The sequence below is a fragment of the Hyperolius riggenbachi genome, chromosome 10 (assembly GCF_040937935.1).
Source record: "Hyperolius riggenbachi isolate aHypRig1 chromosome 10, aHypRig1.pri, whole genome shotgun sequence".
NCBI lineage: Eukaryota > Metazoa > Chordata > Amphibia > Anura > Hyperoliidae > Hyperolius > Hyperolius riggenbachi.
The window spans coordinates 218,504,219-218,521,911 of NC_090655.1; the positions used below are offsets into that span (position 1 = coordinate 218,504,219).

General features: G+C 47.9%; 1 protein-coding gene across 1 annotated transcript in view; it reads right to left on the reverse strand.

Moving 5' to 3' along the window:
* Positions 1-17,693, reverse strand: part of LOC137536818 (zinc finger protein 208-like) — a 76,672-nt gene that overhangs the window by 45,465 nt on the left and 13,514 nt on the right. The window contains exon 3 of the mRNA XM_068259014.1: positions 7,028-8,968. Coding sequence (XP_068115115.1) covers positions 7,028-8,968 — 1,941 coding nt within the window. The remainder of the gene's footprint in view (positions 1-7,027; positions 8,969-17,693) is intronic.

A 17,693-nucleotide genomic window follows, 5' to 3' on the forward strand; every position in this document is an offset into this window, starting at 1 on the left:
AAACCTGGTGGAACTAGCAGCTCTTTGGCCAAGGAACACTGTACCGGATCCCTGGCAAATGTACCTATGGTTTGCACTGATAAAAATTAAATAAGAAAATTATGTGGGGTCCCGCCAAAGCCTCTTTAACCCCTTGTCAACCATACAGGCTGGTATAGCCAGAATGTGGAGCACAGACAATGTAGTACTCTGCATCCTGAGCTATACCAACCCGCATGGTCCATGGTATGGTGGGCCCTGGAAGAGAGGGGTGGCCACGCCTCGCCCCTTTCCCCAAGAGGCTCATCCCCACCTCCAGCACCCAGGAGGAGAGTGGGTGTAACTGCCCCCACACCTATGGGAGTAGGCCTTTGGGGGGGGGGGAGAGAGAGAACCTCAGATTCTGGCCCCCTGCCCAGGTGAAATAGGCATAGGGGTACTGAAGTATCCCTTAACCATTTCCATAAAGAGTTTTTTTAGAAAGTCATTTTTAGTTGGTTGCTTTGTTCATTTTGCCCAAATTATGTGGTGCTGTGGATGAATGCTCCTTGGGCTTTCCTGTTTCAGCGCCTTGCAAGTCCTAATATTATTGGTACACATGGTCTTTTCTTGATTTGTCCACTTACCCTGCTTGTTTTTGAGTAGTGTTTAGGGTCGTTGTCTTGTTGAAAGATCCAGCCTCGGCGCAGCTTTAGCTTTGTCACCGATTCCTGGACATTGGTCTCCAGAATTTGCTGATAGTAAGTGGAATCCATGCGTCCCTCTACTTTGACAAGATTCCCAGTCCATGCACTGGCCACACAGCCCCAAAGCATGATGGAACCACCACAATATTTTACTGTAGGTAGCAGGTGTTTTTCTTGAAATGCTGCGTTGTTTTTCCTCCATGCATAACGCCCCTTGTTATGCCCAAATAACTCAATTTTAGTTTCATCAGTCCACAGTACCTTTTTCCAAAATGAAGTTGGCTTGTCCAAATGTGCTTTAGTATACCTCAAGTGGCTCGGTTGGTGCTGTGGGCGGCGTAAAGGCTTCCTCTGCATACAGCATCTCCTTGTGTAAAGTGCGCCAAATGGTTGAACGATGCACAGTGACTCCATCTGCAGCAAGATGATGTTGTAAGTCTTTGGTGCTGGTCTTTGGGTTGACTGTTCTCACCATTCGTCGCTTCTGTATATCCAAGATTTTTCTTGGTCTGCCCCTTCAAGCCTTAACTTGAACTGCACCTGTGGTCTTCCATTTCCTCAATATGTTCCTAACTGTGGAAACAGACAGCTGAAATCTCTAAGGCAGCATTCTGTATCCTTCCCCTAAACCATGATTGTGAACAATCTTTGCCTTCAGGTCATTTGAGAGTTGTTTTGAGACCCCCATGTTGTTACTCTTCAGAGAAATATAAAAGGAGGAGGGAAACTTACAATTGACCTCCTTAAATAAATACTCTTTCTTATAATTGGATTCACCTGTATAGGTCAGGGGTCACTGAGCTTACCAAGCCAATTTGCGTTCCAATAATTAGTTCTAAAGGTTTTGGAATCAATAAAATGACAACAGTGCCCAAAGTTATGCAAACAATTATTGTGCACGTTCTGTAAATCCAATAAACTTTATTTCACTTCACAAATATCACTGTGTGTGTCTCCTATATGATACATTTAACTGACATTTTTTTATCGTAACAACCAACGATTTATACAGGAAAATCATGACAATTAAACTTTCGCATCCCACTGTATATGTTCAGAGTGTAAGAAATATGTAAAAAAAATGACATGAGATTCCCCCCTCCCAAGCCTCTTTAGCCCCCTTTTCCCCATACAGACTTGGATAGCCAGAATGCGGATCCCTGACTGCATGGGCCTTCGCACCCTGAGCTATACCAGCCCACATGGTCCATGGTATGCGAGGGTCTGGAGGAGAGTGGCGGCCAAGCCTCCCCCTCTCCCCCAGAGCCCTTGTCCAATCCAATCACTAGGGTCTCTTCCCAACTTCTGGTGCCTCAGGAGGAGGTGGGGGTGAAGATGCCCTGGGGAGGGGGAAGGGTCATGGTGGCATCTGAGAGTCCCCTTTAATAAAAGGACCCCGAGATGCCCGCCCTTTCCCCAAGAGAAATGAGTATAGGGTACAAAGTACCCCTTACCCATTTCCACAAAGGGTTAAATGAAATAAACACAAGACACAAGCATAGCTGAGAGAAAAAAAAGCATCTTTGAATTTCCCTCCCCATTGGTTCCTTAACAGATCATCCTGATCCCCATTGGTCTGTTTAGGAACCAAGATGCTTTTTTGTTCTCTCAGCTATACTTCGTATAGCTGAGAGCTCCGTCCTGTGTGGACAGGGCTGCACCACAGGCTTCCGCTGTCCTCCCCACCCACCCACACCTATCAGCCCATGCATGCTGGCACCTAGTGCCCCCATTGGTTCTCATTTACATAAATACAATGATAAGTTCATATAATACATACAGCCCTCCACACTAACAACACAAATACCCAACAAAATAATGTCATGTCCAGCTCAGTCCACTGGGATCAGGGAGACTGCATTTAAGGACAACTGATCTGAGTGGGATGTGGTGGCTGCCATATTTATTTCCATTTAAACAATACCAGTTTCCTGGCCGCCATGCTGATCACTTTGGCTGCAGTAGTGTCTGAATCCCACACCTGAAAAAGCATGCAGCTTATCCAGTCAGCCTTCAGTCAAAGCACCTGATCTGTATGCATGTTCAGGATCTATGGCTAAAAGCACTAGGATCTAGGCAAAGGATCATCAGGACAGCCAGGCAACTGGTATTGCTTAAGAGGAAATAAATATGGCAGCCTCCATATACCTCTCAGTTCAGGTTCACGTTAAAGGACAACTGAAGTGAGAGGGATATGGAGGCTGCTAGATTTATTTACTTTTAAACAGTACCAGTTGCCTGGCATCCTGTTGATCCTCTGCCACCAATACTTTCAGCCATAGCCCCTGAACAAGCATGCAGCAGATCAGGTGTTTGACATTATTGTCAGCTCTCACAAGATTAGCTGCATGCTTGTTTCTGGTGTGATTCAGACACTACTGCAGCCAAATAGATCAGCAGGGCTGCCAGCCAACTAGTATTGTTTAAATGAAAATAAATATGGCAGCCTCCATATTCTTCTCACTTTAGTTGTCATTTAACACAAACCAATCACATTGCACAAATAGTCATGGCTACCATTTTGGTTTGAAAGTCTAACACATAAGATTATGTACATGCACATGCTCAGAGTATATCAATCACATACACTTTACTTTTTCACTTAAACCAACTTTATTTACAACAGACACTAACACAGATATAGAGACATCTAAACATTTCAATTCACACACATTTTTACAGTGAGGCAGGGAGGACACTTGAGTCCACAGATTTTCAGAGACCATCCATTGCATCTTCTGCACGTCAGCCACCAGTCCGCTGACAGCAGCTGGGCCAGGAGCACACCCTTGTCTAAGAAAACTAGCTGCAGTTTAATACAGATGATTCTTTGCATCTCCTGCACAAGACAGCCAGGTGACAGCAGCTGATTGTCAGCAATAGAAGCCGAACACAGAGCATAAAGAAAAAAACAAAAAAGAGCTGGTACTTTTCCCCCCCACACAGAAAATCGCACATCATAACCCCTGACTGAACGTCCATAGAAAAAGCATTGCACACAGCAAAACGCATGTGATTCCCCCCAATATGGTCCCGGTTGACTGTTGCCAATAGGAGTCACAAGCAAAGGTGTAAAAAAAAAAATATATATATTTTTCCCAGCATGCAAAAAAAACATGCATTTTAACACTTGACCATAAGGCCAGTTTCACACTGCACATTGGCCAGAAATAGGCTTTGCGGTTTCCCTGTGTGGCATCTGGCCAAACAGGAAGTGATGCTCACTTCCTGCCGGCCAAGCGATGATGAGCGCGGAAGCGTATGGCAAAAAATACGCTTCAGCACAAGCACGATGCATAAAATCTGCGACAGGTTTTTACACTGATATGCATCGCCATAGACTTACATGACTTCCAGTCCGATGCAGATCTCTGCAGGGACACACGGTAACGTATTTTTCAAAGCATGCCAGATTGAGAACTTCCGGCAATTTGCCACACTGCCACAGTGTGAAAGGGCCCTTAATGTCCATAGGAAAACATTGCTTGTGTTTTCTAATGTGATTTATTATCATGGCAAAATGCCTGCAATTCCCCTGAATATCTCACACATGACACACACAAGTTATACATTTGTTACACAGTAATAAGGGCATAAGCATACGGCTGCCTTGTCTGCAGCACAGGTGGCTGTGCATCTTACAAAACCCGCCTCCCCAGCTTACACCCTTCTACAGACTCAAGAAGGGAGAACACTTGTCATTATTTGTCTGCAGCACAAGTGGCCGTGCATCTTACAGAACTCCCACCAGCTTACTCCCTCCTAGAGACTCAGGCAGGGAGCACACTTGCCATGGTTTGTCAGCAGCACAGGTGGCTGTGCGTCTTACAGAACAACCCCCCCCCCAGCTTACATCCTTCTAGAGACTCAGGCAGGGAGCATACTTGTCATGTTTTGTCTGCAGCACAAGTGGCCGTGCATCTTACAGAACAACCCCCCCCCCCTCCCCCAGCTTACATCCTTCTAGAGACTCAGGCAGGGAGCATACTTGTCATGTTTAGTCTGCAGCACAAGTGACTGTGCATCTTACAGAACAACCCCCCCAGCTTACATCCTTCTAGAGACTCAGGCAGGGAGCACACTTGTCATGATTCGTCTGCAGCAGAAGCGCCCGTGCATCTTACAGAACACTCCCCCCTCCCCAAGCTTACACCCTTCTAGAGACTGAGGCTGGTTGCAAACCAGAAACCAAGTTTGAAACCCCCCATGTTCCTGACTCCCTGAAGCTGAAGCCTCCACTTTTTATGGGAGTTTTCAGTATCACGGTAATTCATTAAATTTGAGCTAAAGGACCTCTGCAACCATGGCTCCTACAGACCCTACATTTGGAGTATAAGGAGGGGGAACCCCCACCCAACTCCCCACAAAGCTACTGCCACACCAAATTGCAAACTGCTATATTGGTTTGTAAGCGATATCTCAGGAATAGATTGTTCGAGGCCTGGCTTGGGGATATTCAGCATGAAATGTAGTGAATGAGGGGTGCATCTTTCTGCACATGCCCAGATCTGTGGTGACAAGCAGCGATTCTCTCTTCTCCACCTCTGTTTCTCCCCATACTTTACCACTAGGCTGACAGAATAATACAAATACCTACAATGTCTCTGGCACCCATATGAGCTGGGGTACAAAAGCTATTTATAGGGGTACAAGGATCTATTTTAACTTTAAGGGGTAGAATGCTGACTCTGAATTGTACAAAACAGCCATATCAGTGCAACATAAAATCTGCTTCATTCAGCTCCTAACAAAAACAAATGATTATCTTTTCAGCATTCTCTCCTGCAGCCCGACTAAAGTGTTTCGGGTTTTATTTACTCTTCAGGAGAGCCGTGGCTGCATACAATTGTAAATCCTGCCTCACTTTTTTTCTTTTTTTAAATTTAAACAATTTTTGTTGAAATAAAAGTACATCATATACCACGTTTGTGGCAGGCAATAGAGCTACTGCAATTAGCAACCAACCCACGCAGATAGCACAAAAAGAAAAACTGGCACAGTTTAGGCTATAATCCTATACAACACAACACTAATGGTTCCCTCTGGGATATTACAGACTCGCCACTTCAAAAATCAGAACTGGCAACTATACATATTGAAAAGAGAACAAAAAGGTTGAATAATGCCAAAGTAAATAAGAAAGGATATAATTAGGACAGCACCAAATCCTAGCAAGTACAGAGCATTATCATCTGACAAACCCAAGACAGCACCCTTGCTAAGTCCACAACCTCCGGTGTCTCAAGCCACCTAACCCATATTTCATTACACCTAGTTGGATGTCCCCTATGAGCATGTACCAGTTTCCCCAACTTAAGATAGGCATTCATTTGCTTAACCCTCTGAGCACAAGATGGAGGAGCCTCATTAGTCCAGCATTACGTGTGACATGACATGATGAGATAGACATGGGTATGTACAGTGCATAGCACACAAATAACTAGGCTGTGTTCCTTTTTTTCTTTCTCTGCCTGAAAGAGTTAAATATCAGGAATGTAAGTGGCTGACTCAGTCCTGACTCAGACAGGAGGTGACTACAGTGTCCCCCTCACTGATAAGAAATTCCAACTATAAAAAACACTTTCCTAGCAGAAAATATCTTCTGTGAGCAAGAAAGAGATAAAAATGGGAATTTCTTATCAGTGAGGGTCACACTGTAGTCCCTTCCTGTCTGAGTCAGGACTGAGTCAGCCACTTACATACCTGATATTTAACTCTTTCAGGCAGAGAAAGAAAAAAAGGAACACAGCATAGTCATTTGTGTGCTAGGCACTGTACATACACATGTCTATCTCATCATGTCACATGTCACTTCGGGTATCCTTTAAAAGGAGTAATAGTCTGGCTTGATAAAGACTTCTATAGATTTCCAAAAAGGGAAGTTTCTTTACTGACAAATCTGCCACATCTTAAAATTATGAGGGGCCTCCATAAAGAAAATTCCAGATCGGGCTCTAGTAATCTTTTGCCAATAATGAAACAATTTGGGACACTTCCTCAACATATGCAGAAGGTCACCCTGCTCTCTTCTACATCCGGGCACAGTGGATCATTACGAAGGTCCATGATCCGGCCTCAATTACATAGATAAAGCTCCTAGTTTATTAACCCTAACAATGGAGAAAAAAGTGAACACAGAAAAGTTGTAACTAGGCTTAGTACTACATGTACCCATGTTTATCTCATCATGTCACCTCAGCTCTGGGACTTAAACACTTTAAAAATCAATGCACTGAACAGCATAAAAGGAATGCTCAAGATTCTGAGTAAATATGATACCTTGTGCAAAAATAACAAGAAAGATAGAAAAATATTCAAAGTGTATCAGAACATTTATGGCCAAGACATTTCCCTCACTCAACACGAGTGTTTGTTAAACAGTGACTTACGCTGAAAACATTTCCCACACTCAGCACATGAATAGGGCTTCACACCAGTGTGAGTTTTCATATGTTTGGCAAGGTTTGATTTAGTCCCAGAACATTTCCCACACTCAGCACATGAATATGGCTTCTCACCAGTGTGCGTTCTCTCATGTGTGACAAGTTCTGCGTTCCTTAGAAAACATTTCCCACACACAGCACAAGAGAAGGGTTTCTCACCAGTGTGAATTTTCTCATGAGTGACCAGATTTGATTTGTGTGCAAAACATTTCCCACACTCTGCACATGAATAAGGCTTCTCACCAGTGTGAGTTCTTTTATGGCCAACAAGAGTTGAGATACTTCCAAAACATCTCCCACACTCAGCACATGAATATGGCTTCTCACCAGTGTGCGACCTCTCATGATTGACAAGATGTAATTTATTCCCAAAACATTTCCCACACTCAGCACAAGAAAAAGGCTTCTCACCAGTGTGGGATCTCTCATGCGTGACAAGTTCTGTTTTATTTATAAAACATTTCCCACACTCAGCACAAGAGTACGGTTTCTCACCAGTGTGACATCTTTTATGTCTGACAAGATTTGAACTACACCTAAAACATTTCCCACACTCAACACAAGAATATGGTTTCTCACCAGTGTGCAGTCTTTCATGCACAACAAGGATTGTTCTATTACCACAACGTTTCCCACACTCAGAGCATGAATAAGGCTTCTCACCAGTGTGAGATCTCTCATGTATGATAAGCTGTGATTTCTGCCCAAAACATTTCCCACACTCAGCACATGAATAGGGCTTCTCACCAGTGTGTAATCTCTCATGTTTTACAAGGGCTTCTTTATATCCAAAATATTTCCCACACTCTGTACACAAATAGGGTTTCTCACCAGTGTGATATACCTCATGCCTAACAAGTGCTGATCTGTGTGAAAAACATTTCCCACACTCAGCACATGAATAGGGCTTTTTGCCAGTGTGAAAAACTTCATGTGTGACTAGCTTTGATTTCTGTGCAAAACATTTCCCACACTCAGAACACGAATAGGGCTTCTTAGCAGTATGTAATTTTTCATGTCTGAAAAGGTCTGATTTACGTGCAAAACTTTTTCCACATTCAGTACATAAATAGGGCTTTTCACCAGTGTGAGTATTCTTATGATTGACAAGGGATGATTTCTCTCCAAAGCATTTCCCACACTCAGCACATGAATATGGCTTCTCACCAGTGTGAGATCTCTCATGTTTGACAAGGTTTGATTTATATCCAAAACATTTCCCACACTCAGCACATAAATAGGGCTTCTCAGCGGTGTGAAATCTCCCATGTGTAACAAGTTGTGATTCAAGTCTAAAACATTTTCCACACTCAAAACATGAATAGGGCTTTTCACCACTGTGAGATCTCTCATGAGTGGCAAGCTGTGATTTATTCCCAAAACATTTCCCACACTCAAAACATGAATAGGGCTTTTCACCAGTATGCGATCTCTCATGTGTGACAAGTTGTGATTTGAGACTAAAACATTTCCCGCACTCAGCACATGAATAGGGCTTCTCACCAGTGTGAGATCTCTCGTGTATCACAAGACTTAATTTCTGTACAAAATGTTTCCCACACTCAGAACATGAATAGGGTTTCTCTCCAGTGTGAGATCTCTCATGTCTGACGAGGTATGATTTACAAACGTAACATTTCCCACATACGGAACAGGAATGGCACACTCCAACGGTGGTGGGGGGGCTGTGCTGGGTATGATGTCCCTCAGGGTTTGACTGATGAGGGGAGTCTGGGGGAATATTTGGGGTAACCAGGATATCTGCAGGAGACTCTTGTACAGTGACATCATCATCCGTTGTACAGTCTATGGATCCAGAGAGACGAGTCTCTGAGAGGTTCCTGATGCCAGGACTCCGCGCTGCAAATAGAAAAACATCACTTCCTGTTAGAGGATTCTGAGGGGAGGAACAATTATCATTAAGGATGAAAGAAAAGAGGATGGTCGGCACTGCTGTACAAATTCCTTTGTTTGACAATGTGCAGACAAGTAGGCTGTTACATCATCACATCACAGTCCATAAAAAGAGACTAAACACGAACCAGTGCGGGGGTGGATAATGGTGGGTGCTGATCGCAGGGAGCCTGATGGTAGTTTCACACACAACCACTTGTGGGGCTATATCTGCTCTAGCTGGAGAAAGTGCTTTACTGTAAAAGTAACCTGCAATTCAAGATTACACAGCGTGGGGAGGTCAGGGAGAGTGAGGCCAAAAAAAACATGGTCGCTATTCCAAATAGAATTACAAGTCCTGCTGCAGCAGCTAATTATACAAGCCACTAACATAAAATTCCATGATGAATATAGGTCAGGCAATGCAGAGCAGAGGGTCTGGCTGAAATAGTTAGCAGTATATTTTATGGTAAGGGTGTGGAAAGGAAGACAAATCCGTGTCGTCAGTAAGGCCTAGTGGCCACATGGTGTCTAATTGTAAAATTAGAGCTGCTTCTTCTCTTGGGAGTGTTTGCTATTTCCACCACTAGAGAGGACTGACGTGTAATACTCCAGCAAAGCTCAATGTATGAGGGTCCCCAAGGTGTGTCATAGAACAAGTGTGGGAAGCACCCCCTCTAGGGGTGGAAAGAGGGAGAAAATATCATAAGAGAAGAGGCACTACTGCTTTTATGTAGTAACGCTATGTGACCACTAGTCCTTAAAGCAGATCCGAGATGAAAAACTAACTAGAACAAGTAACTTGTCTATATATCTTATCTAAAGTTTAGATAGCTTACATAGCAAATCTAGCTGCAAACAGCTTCAATAGAATATGATCATTTATTCCTGTGATACGACAGCAGCCAAGTTGTTTGTAAACATTCCACACAGGCAAGCTTATCTGCATCTTCAGCACTCAGCCTGTGAAAAAAAAACTAATCCCCCTCCTCCTCCCTCCTCCCCTTTGCCTCTGAAATCTCTGGCTAGTCATACATCCCCCTCCTCCTGCCCAGACTGAGCTCCCATGAGTCCTTGCTACTGTCTGAAAATGCCAAGGCTCTCTGAAAAGCTGTGGGCGAGGCTTGTTTACTTTATAAGGAATTAGAGTATTAAAACAAAAACAAAACAGTATTTGGCTTGAGGAATGCCCTATAAACAATAGGAAATAAACACAATTATGCAGTGAGTAAACGTTCATCTGGGATCCACTTTAATTACTACACAGATTTGTCTTTTCTACAACCTTGACATAAAACATACTATCGACTAGTTAAGCCAGCTAACTAAGCTAGTTAACTTGACCCACCTTGGTGGCAGCTGGTAGCCTAGCAACCTCTGTGTAAAGCAAGGTAGTACCACTCCTACCCCAATTCAACCCCAATGGGGCTGGAAAAGTAGCTTTTCTTCTTGGTAATCCGCACAAACTATAGAAGCAAATCCACAACTAGTGATGTTGCGAACCTGAAATTGCCGCAAACATTCGCAAACCGCCTTAGACTTCAATGGGCAGGTGAATTTTAAAACCTCTAGGGACTGTTTCTGGCCACAAAAGTGATGGAAAAGTTGTTTCAAGGGGCCTAACACCTGGACTGTGGCATGCCAGATGGGGATGAATGCCAAAAGTCCCACCAAAAATTACGTAGCTGATGAGGAGCTATGTTTTAAACTCTAAAGGGCAGAAATCACACACTGAACAGCAATATCATACGGGCCCTTGGGGTTATGTAGATGGTAAATTGGTACTGTAGCAGCAAGAAACTCCACTGGGGAAACAGAACACAGGCCTAACTGTTGCTTTCCCTAATAGCAGTACAGCTCTTTCCCTAGTCTCCTTCACAGCAGCCACAGTCAAATGAGTGTAAAATGGCTGCTGTGCTGGTTTTATGATAGGTGTGGAGGGGGGGGGGGGGGGGGGGGGTCCAGGTCATTGAGATAGCTGATTGGATGCCATGCGTCTGCTGACTTTGGGGTGAGGGGTACATTTTTGGCTCCATTATAATTTATAGGGGGCGGGTCAAACATGCCATATGCTTGCAAATAAATGTGAAAATGTATTGATCAGCATGAACTATTCGCAGGGCGAACAGTTCAGGCCATCTCTATCTACAACACATTGATGGCTCCAATAAAACTCAACTCTTTATGAAATGGTCAAAGCAGGATAGACAAACAAAGCTGATGCATTTCACACAGCAATGTGTGTTTAGTCATAGCCTGATCTTGAAATGTACAAACAGGAAATATACAAGAAGTGGGTGGGACTCACTCAAAGAAAATTTGCAGCGGGGTGGCAAGGATTCAGCCTTGGTACCACAGGAATGCAATAGTGCAGCAGTAGAAGTTTATCCAGCACAATCCTCCAATAAAAGCTTTCTCTTTATTTCTTCATCACATTAAAATAAAAATCACCACATAAAGTGCACATTAAACAGAAGCTGTAAGGCAGCCACATCCCGCTGTTTCGGGTAATGCCCTATCACAGGCCGCCCAGCCAGCTGCGTGTGCTGGATAGATCTCTACTGCTGTACAAACATAAAATATATACATATTTATAACCCCTCCCACAGGAAATACACACACGTTTATAACCCCTCCCACAAGAAATTGGCCACACCCAGAGAAAAGGGGAAAGAGTAATTAACAATCATATCAACAAACCTGATAGTGAGGGGGAGAACTAACACACCATAAAGTCAATAAATCAAATTTAAATCCCAGCATGCATTGAGGCCATCAGGTGTACCAAGGTGGAAAATCCACACCCATTGCCTCACATACCAACAGCTTATGATAAATATTTCCTCTACATATAGGATGAATCCTTTCCTCTATACCACAGGTGTCGAACTTCAGGATTGGAGGGCAAGATCCATGCCAGTGTTTAGGATGGACTGAGAAATAGAGGAATGTGTTCTACCTGATGGACCACACCTTTCCTGATTCAGACCCATCAATTAAAGGTACCCTGACCTCTAAATATAAATTAAATTGGTACTTACCTGGGCTTTCTGCAGCCCACCGTAGGTTGTGAGGTCCCTCAGCGTCCTCCTGGCTCTTCTCCCAGTCCCTCCGCTGCATTCCGCACCCAAGACACCCACGCCAGGCTCCCACTTCCTGAACGGGGACGCTCTTCGCCATTACGCCGGCCGCTGCGCATCATCACGGCGGCCGCCGTGACAGTACTGTGCACGCGCTGTTAAATCGCGCATGCGCAGTACTGTCACGCCGGCCGCCGTGATGACGCGCAGCGGGCGGCGTAATCGTGAAGAGCGTCCCCGTTCAGGAAGTGGGAGCCCGACACCCGCCCCAGGGTGCGGTATGCAGTAGAGGGACCGGGAGAAGAGCCAGGAGGACGCCGAGGGACCTCACGACCTATGGTGGGCTGCAGAAAGCCCCAGATAAGTACCAATTTTGTATATTTTCAGAGCTCGGAGTCCCTCTAATTTGGTCTGTGTCAAAAATGTGTGAGGACCTCACCTCAGCCCTCATAGGACCGGTTTGACATTCCTGCTCTATACATTTCCATGAGAAACACCTTATATGAGCTTTATGGACTTCAGCAAAGTGCTTACATACATTATATTCCCAGAAGTCTTAAAAGCTCCCCTGAAATGTTCAGCAATCCTTATCCTGAGAGGCCTAGTCATGCACCCTACATACCGCACACAACAAGCAGAACATGGAATGACATAAACCTGTGATGAGAGATACAATTAAAGTGGACCTGAACTCTTGCACAGGACAGAAGGAAAACAGAGAGTAATGCACCCTAGGTACAACAGGATTAGGAGGCGCCCATGTTTGTATAGTATGTATTATGAGTATACGTTATATTCTCTTGGGTTGACTCCAAGTAAAAAGTAATAATACAATTTTTGCCTACCTTATACAGGAAGACATAGACTCTTAGTAAATTTACGTATACTCATAATACATACTGTACAAACATGGGCGCCTCCTAATCCTGTTGTACCTAGTTGAACCAACCCACTAAGTGGGTCTCTCACTACACCTCGTGCAGTGAGTCCCCTTTTTTTCTTTGGAAGGAGCAGCGACCAATCACCACAAGACCGAGTGGAGACGGGACTTCTCCACATGCCTATGTGAGTGGTTGCCTCTTCTAGCAACCCAAACTTGTGAGTATAATATACTCAAAACTACTCTTCTTGCTTTAATACCGGACGATATCACACCAGAAGGGCTCCCGGTGTCCCTGTGTTTTTTTTCGCCCAGCTTAGTAATGCACCCTGTATGTATTTAGACTTGTCCAATTGTGGCTGGCATTGGCTCTCTGGGTGACACAAGCCCGGGTGCTCCCCCAGAGGCTGCACTATTTTGGCTGGCATTAGCTTTCTGGGTGACAAGCCGGGTGTTCCGCCAGAGGCTGCCCCCTTATGGCTGGCATTGGCTCTTTGGGTGACATGTTGGGTACTCCCCCAGAGGCTGCCCTCTTGTGGCTGGCATTGGCTCTCTGCGTGACAAGCCGGGTGCTCCCCCAGAGGCCACCCCCTTGTGGCTGGCATGGCTCTCTGGGTGACACAAGCTGGGTGCTCCCCCAAAGGCCGCCCAGTTGTGGATGGCATTGGCTCGCTGGTTGACAAAAGCCGGGTATTCCCCCATAGGCCACCCCGTTGCAGCTGGCATTGGCTCTCTGGGTGACAAGCCTGGGTGCTCCCCAGAGGCTGCCCCCTTGTGGCTATCATTGGCTCTCTGGGTGACACAAGCTGGGTGCTCCCCCAGAGGCTGCTCCCTTGTGGCTGAAATTGGCTCTCTGGGTGACACAAGCTGAGTGCTTCCCCAGAAGCCACCCCCTTGTGGCTGGCATTAGCTCTCTGAGTGACACAAGCCGGGTGCTCCCCCAGAGGCTGCCCCATTGTGTCTGGCATTGGCTCTCTGGGTGACACGAGCCAAGTGCTCCCCCAGAGGCTTCCCTCTTGTGGCTGGCATTGGCTCTCTGGGTGACACAAGCAGAGTGCTCCCCCAGAGGCTTCCCTCTTGTGGCTGGCATTGGCTCTCTGGGTGACACAAGCCGGGTGCCCCGCCAGAGGCTGCCCCCTTGTGGTTGGCATTGGCTCTATGGGTGACATAAGTCGGGTGCTCCCCCAGAGGCTGCCCCATTGTAGCTGGCATTGGCTCTCTGGGTGACACCAGCCGGGTGCTTCCCCAAGAGGCCACCCCATTGTGGCTGGCTTTGGCTCTCTGGGTGACACAAGCTCTACCCTGCGTCACATGACTGCCATGGCAGATAAGCTCATTTGAAAGCACAGGATGTTAACAATATGTCTGCTTCCATGAATCAGGAAGTGGAAACAGTGCAGATTTATTTTATAAGGTCTTAAATAGGACACCTATAGGGTCCCCTAGCGGCAAACCAGGCAGGATGTGGATTAGTGAGGCTATGGGAGCACTCTCCTGTAGTGTAGAGGATTTCCTCAGGGTGGCACAGCCTGGTTTTCATCACATCCCTCAGATCCACAAGCCAGGTGCTCTCCCAGATGGCCACCCCATTGTAGCTGGCATTGGTTCTCTGTGTGACACAAGTCAAGTACTCCCCAGATACTGCCCCACTGTGGCTGGCATTGGCTCTCTGGGTGACTCAAGCCAGGTGTTCCCCAGAGGCAGCCTCATTGAAGCTGGCATTGGCTTACTAGGTGACACAAGCCAAGTACTCCCCAGAGCTTGCCCCATTGTGGCTGGCATTGGCTCTCTGGGTGACACAAGCCCAGGTGCTCCCCCAGAGGCTGTCCTATTTTGGCTGGCATTGGCTTTCTGGGTGACAAGCTGGGTGCTCCGCCAGAGGCTGCCCCCTTGTGGCTCGCATTGGCTTTTTGGGTGACAAGCTGGGTGCTCCCCCAGAGGACACCCAGTTGTGGCTGAAATTGGCTTTCTGGGTGACAAAAGCTTGGCACTCCCCAGAGGCTGCCCTCTTGTGGCTGGTATTGGCTCGCTGGTTGACACAAGCCGGGTATTCCCCCATAGGCCACCCCGTTGCAGCTGGCATTGGCTCTCTGGGTGACAAGCCCGGGTGCTCCTCAGAGGCTGCCCCCTTGTGGCTATCATTGGCTCTCTGGGTGACACAAGCCGGGTGCTTCCCCAGAAGCCACCCCCTTGTGGCTGGCATTAGCTCTCTGAGTGACACAAGCTGGGTGCTCCCCCAGAGACTGCCCCATTGTGTCTGGCATTGGCTCTCTGGGTGACACAAGCAAAGTGCTCCCCCAGAAGCTTCCCTCTTGTGGCTGGTATTGGCTCTCTGGGTGACACAAGCTGAGTGCTCCCTCAGAGGCTTCTCTTGTGGCTGGCATTGGCTCTCTGGGTGACACAAGCCGGGTGCACCGCCAGAAGCTGCCCCCTTGTGGCTGGCATTGGCTCTATGGGTGACATAAGCCGGGTGCTCCTCCAGAGGCTGCCCCATTGTGGCTGGCATTGGCTCTCTGGGTGACACCAGCCGCGTGCTCCCCGAAGAGGCCACCCCATTGTGGCTGGCTTTGGCTCTCTGGGTGACACAAGCTCTACCCTGTCACATGACTGCCATGGCAGATAAGCTCATTTGAAAGCACAGGATGTTAACAATATGTCTGCTTCCATGAATCAGGAAGTGAAAACAGTGCAGATTTATTTTATAGGGTCCTAAATAGGACATCTATAGTGTCCCCTAGCAGCAAACCAGGCAGGATGTGGAGTAGTGAGGCTATGGGAGCACTCTCTTGTAATGAAGAGGATTTCCTCAGGGTGGCACAGCCTGGTTTTCATCACATCCCTCAGATCCACAAGCCGGGGTGCTCTCCTAAAGGGCCACCCCATTGTGGCTGGCATTGGCTCTCTGGGTGACATAAGCCAGTTGCTCCCCCAGATGCTGCCTTATTGTGGCTGACATTGGCTCTCTGGGTGACACAACCCGGGTGCTCCCCTAGAGGCAGGCTCATTGTGGCTGGCATTGGCTTACTAGGTGACACAAGTCAAGTACTCCCCAGAGACTGCCCCATTGTGGCTGGCATTGGCTCTCTGGGTGACACAAGCCCGGGTGTTCCCCCAGAGGCTGCCCTATGTTGGCTGGCATTGGCTTTCTGGGTGACAAACCGGGTGCTCCACCAGAGGCTGTCCCCTTGTGGCTGGCATTGGCTCTTTGGGTGACACATGCTGGGTGCTCCCCCAGAGGCTGCACTCTTGTGGCTGGTATTGGCTCGCTGCTTGACACAAGCCGGGTATTCCCTCATAGGCCACCCCGTTGCAGCTGGCATTGGCTCTCTGGGTGACAAACCGGGTGCTCCGCCAGAGGCTGCCCCCTTGTGGCTGGCATTGGCTCTTTGGGTGACACATGCTGGGTGCTTCCCCAGAGGCTGCACTCTTGTGGCTGGTATTGGCTCGCTGGTTGACACAAGCCGGGTATTCCCTCATAGGCCACCCCGTTGTAGCTGGCATTGGCTCTCTGGGTGACACGAGCCTGGGTGCTCCCCCAGAGGCTGCCCCCTTGTGGCTGGTATTGGCTCGCTGGTTGACACAAGCCGGGTGCTCCCCCAGAGGCTGCTCCCTTGTGGCTGAAATTGGCTCTCTGGGAGACAAAAGCTGAGTGCTCCCCCAGAGGCTGCCCCATTGTTTCTGGCATTGGCTCTCTGAGTGACACAAGCCGGGGGCTCCCCCAGAGGCTTCCCCCTTGTGGCTGGCATTGGCCCTCTGGGTGACACAAGCTGAGTGCTCCCCCAGAGGCTTCCCTCTTGTGGCTGGCATTGGCTCTCTAGGTGACACCAGCCGGGTGCTCCCCCAAGAGGCCACCCCATTGTGGCTGGCATTAGCTCTATGGGTGACATAAGGTGGGTGCTCCCCCAGAGGCTGCCCCATTGTGGCTGGCATGGCTCTCTGGGTGACAAGCCGGGTGCTCCCCCAGAGGCCGCCCCCTTGTGTCTGGCATTGGCTCTCTGGGTGGCACAAGCTGGGCGCTCCCCAGAGGCTGCCCTCTTGTGGCTGGTATTGGCTCGCTGGTTGACACAAGCCGGGTATTCCCCATAGGCCACCCCGTTGCAGCTGGCATTGGCTCTCTGGGTGACCAAGCGAAGTGCTCCCCCACAAGCTTCCCTCTTGTGGTTGGCATTGGCTCTCTGGGTGACACAAGCTGAGTGCTCCCCCAGAGGCCACCCCCTTGTGGCTGGCATTAGCTCTCTGAGTGACACAAGCCAGGTGCTCCCCCAGAGGCTGCCCCATTGTGTCGGGCATTGACTCTCTGGGTGACACAAGCAGAGTGCTCCCCAGAAGCTTCCCTCTTGTGGCTGGCATTGGCTCTCTGGGTGACACAAGCAGAGTGCTCCCCTAGAAGCTTTCCTCTTGTGGCTGGCATTGGCTCTCTGGGTGACACAAGCTGAGTGCTAACCCAGAGGCTTCCCCTTGTGGCTGGCATTGGCTCGCTGGGTGACACAAGCCGGGTGGTCCGCCAGAGGCTGCCCCCTTGTGGCTGGCATTGGCTCTCTGGGAGACACCAGCTGGGTGCTCCCACAAGAGGTCACCCCATTGTGGCTGGCATTGGCTCTCTGGGTGACACAAGCCGGGTGCTCCGCCAGAGGCTGCCCCCTTGGGGCTGGCATTGGCTCTATTGGGTGACACATGATGGATGCTCCCCCAGAGGCCACTCCCTTGTGGCTGGCATTGGCTCTATGGGTGA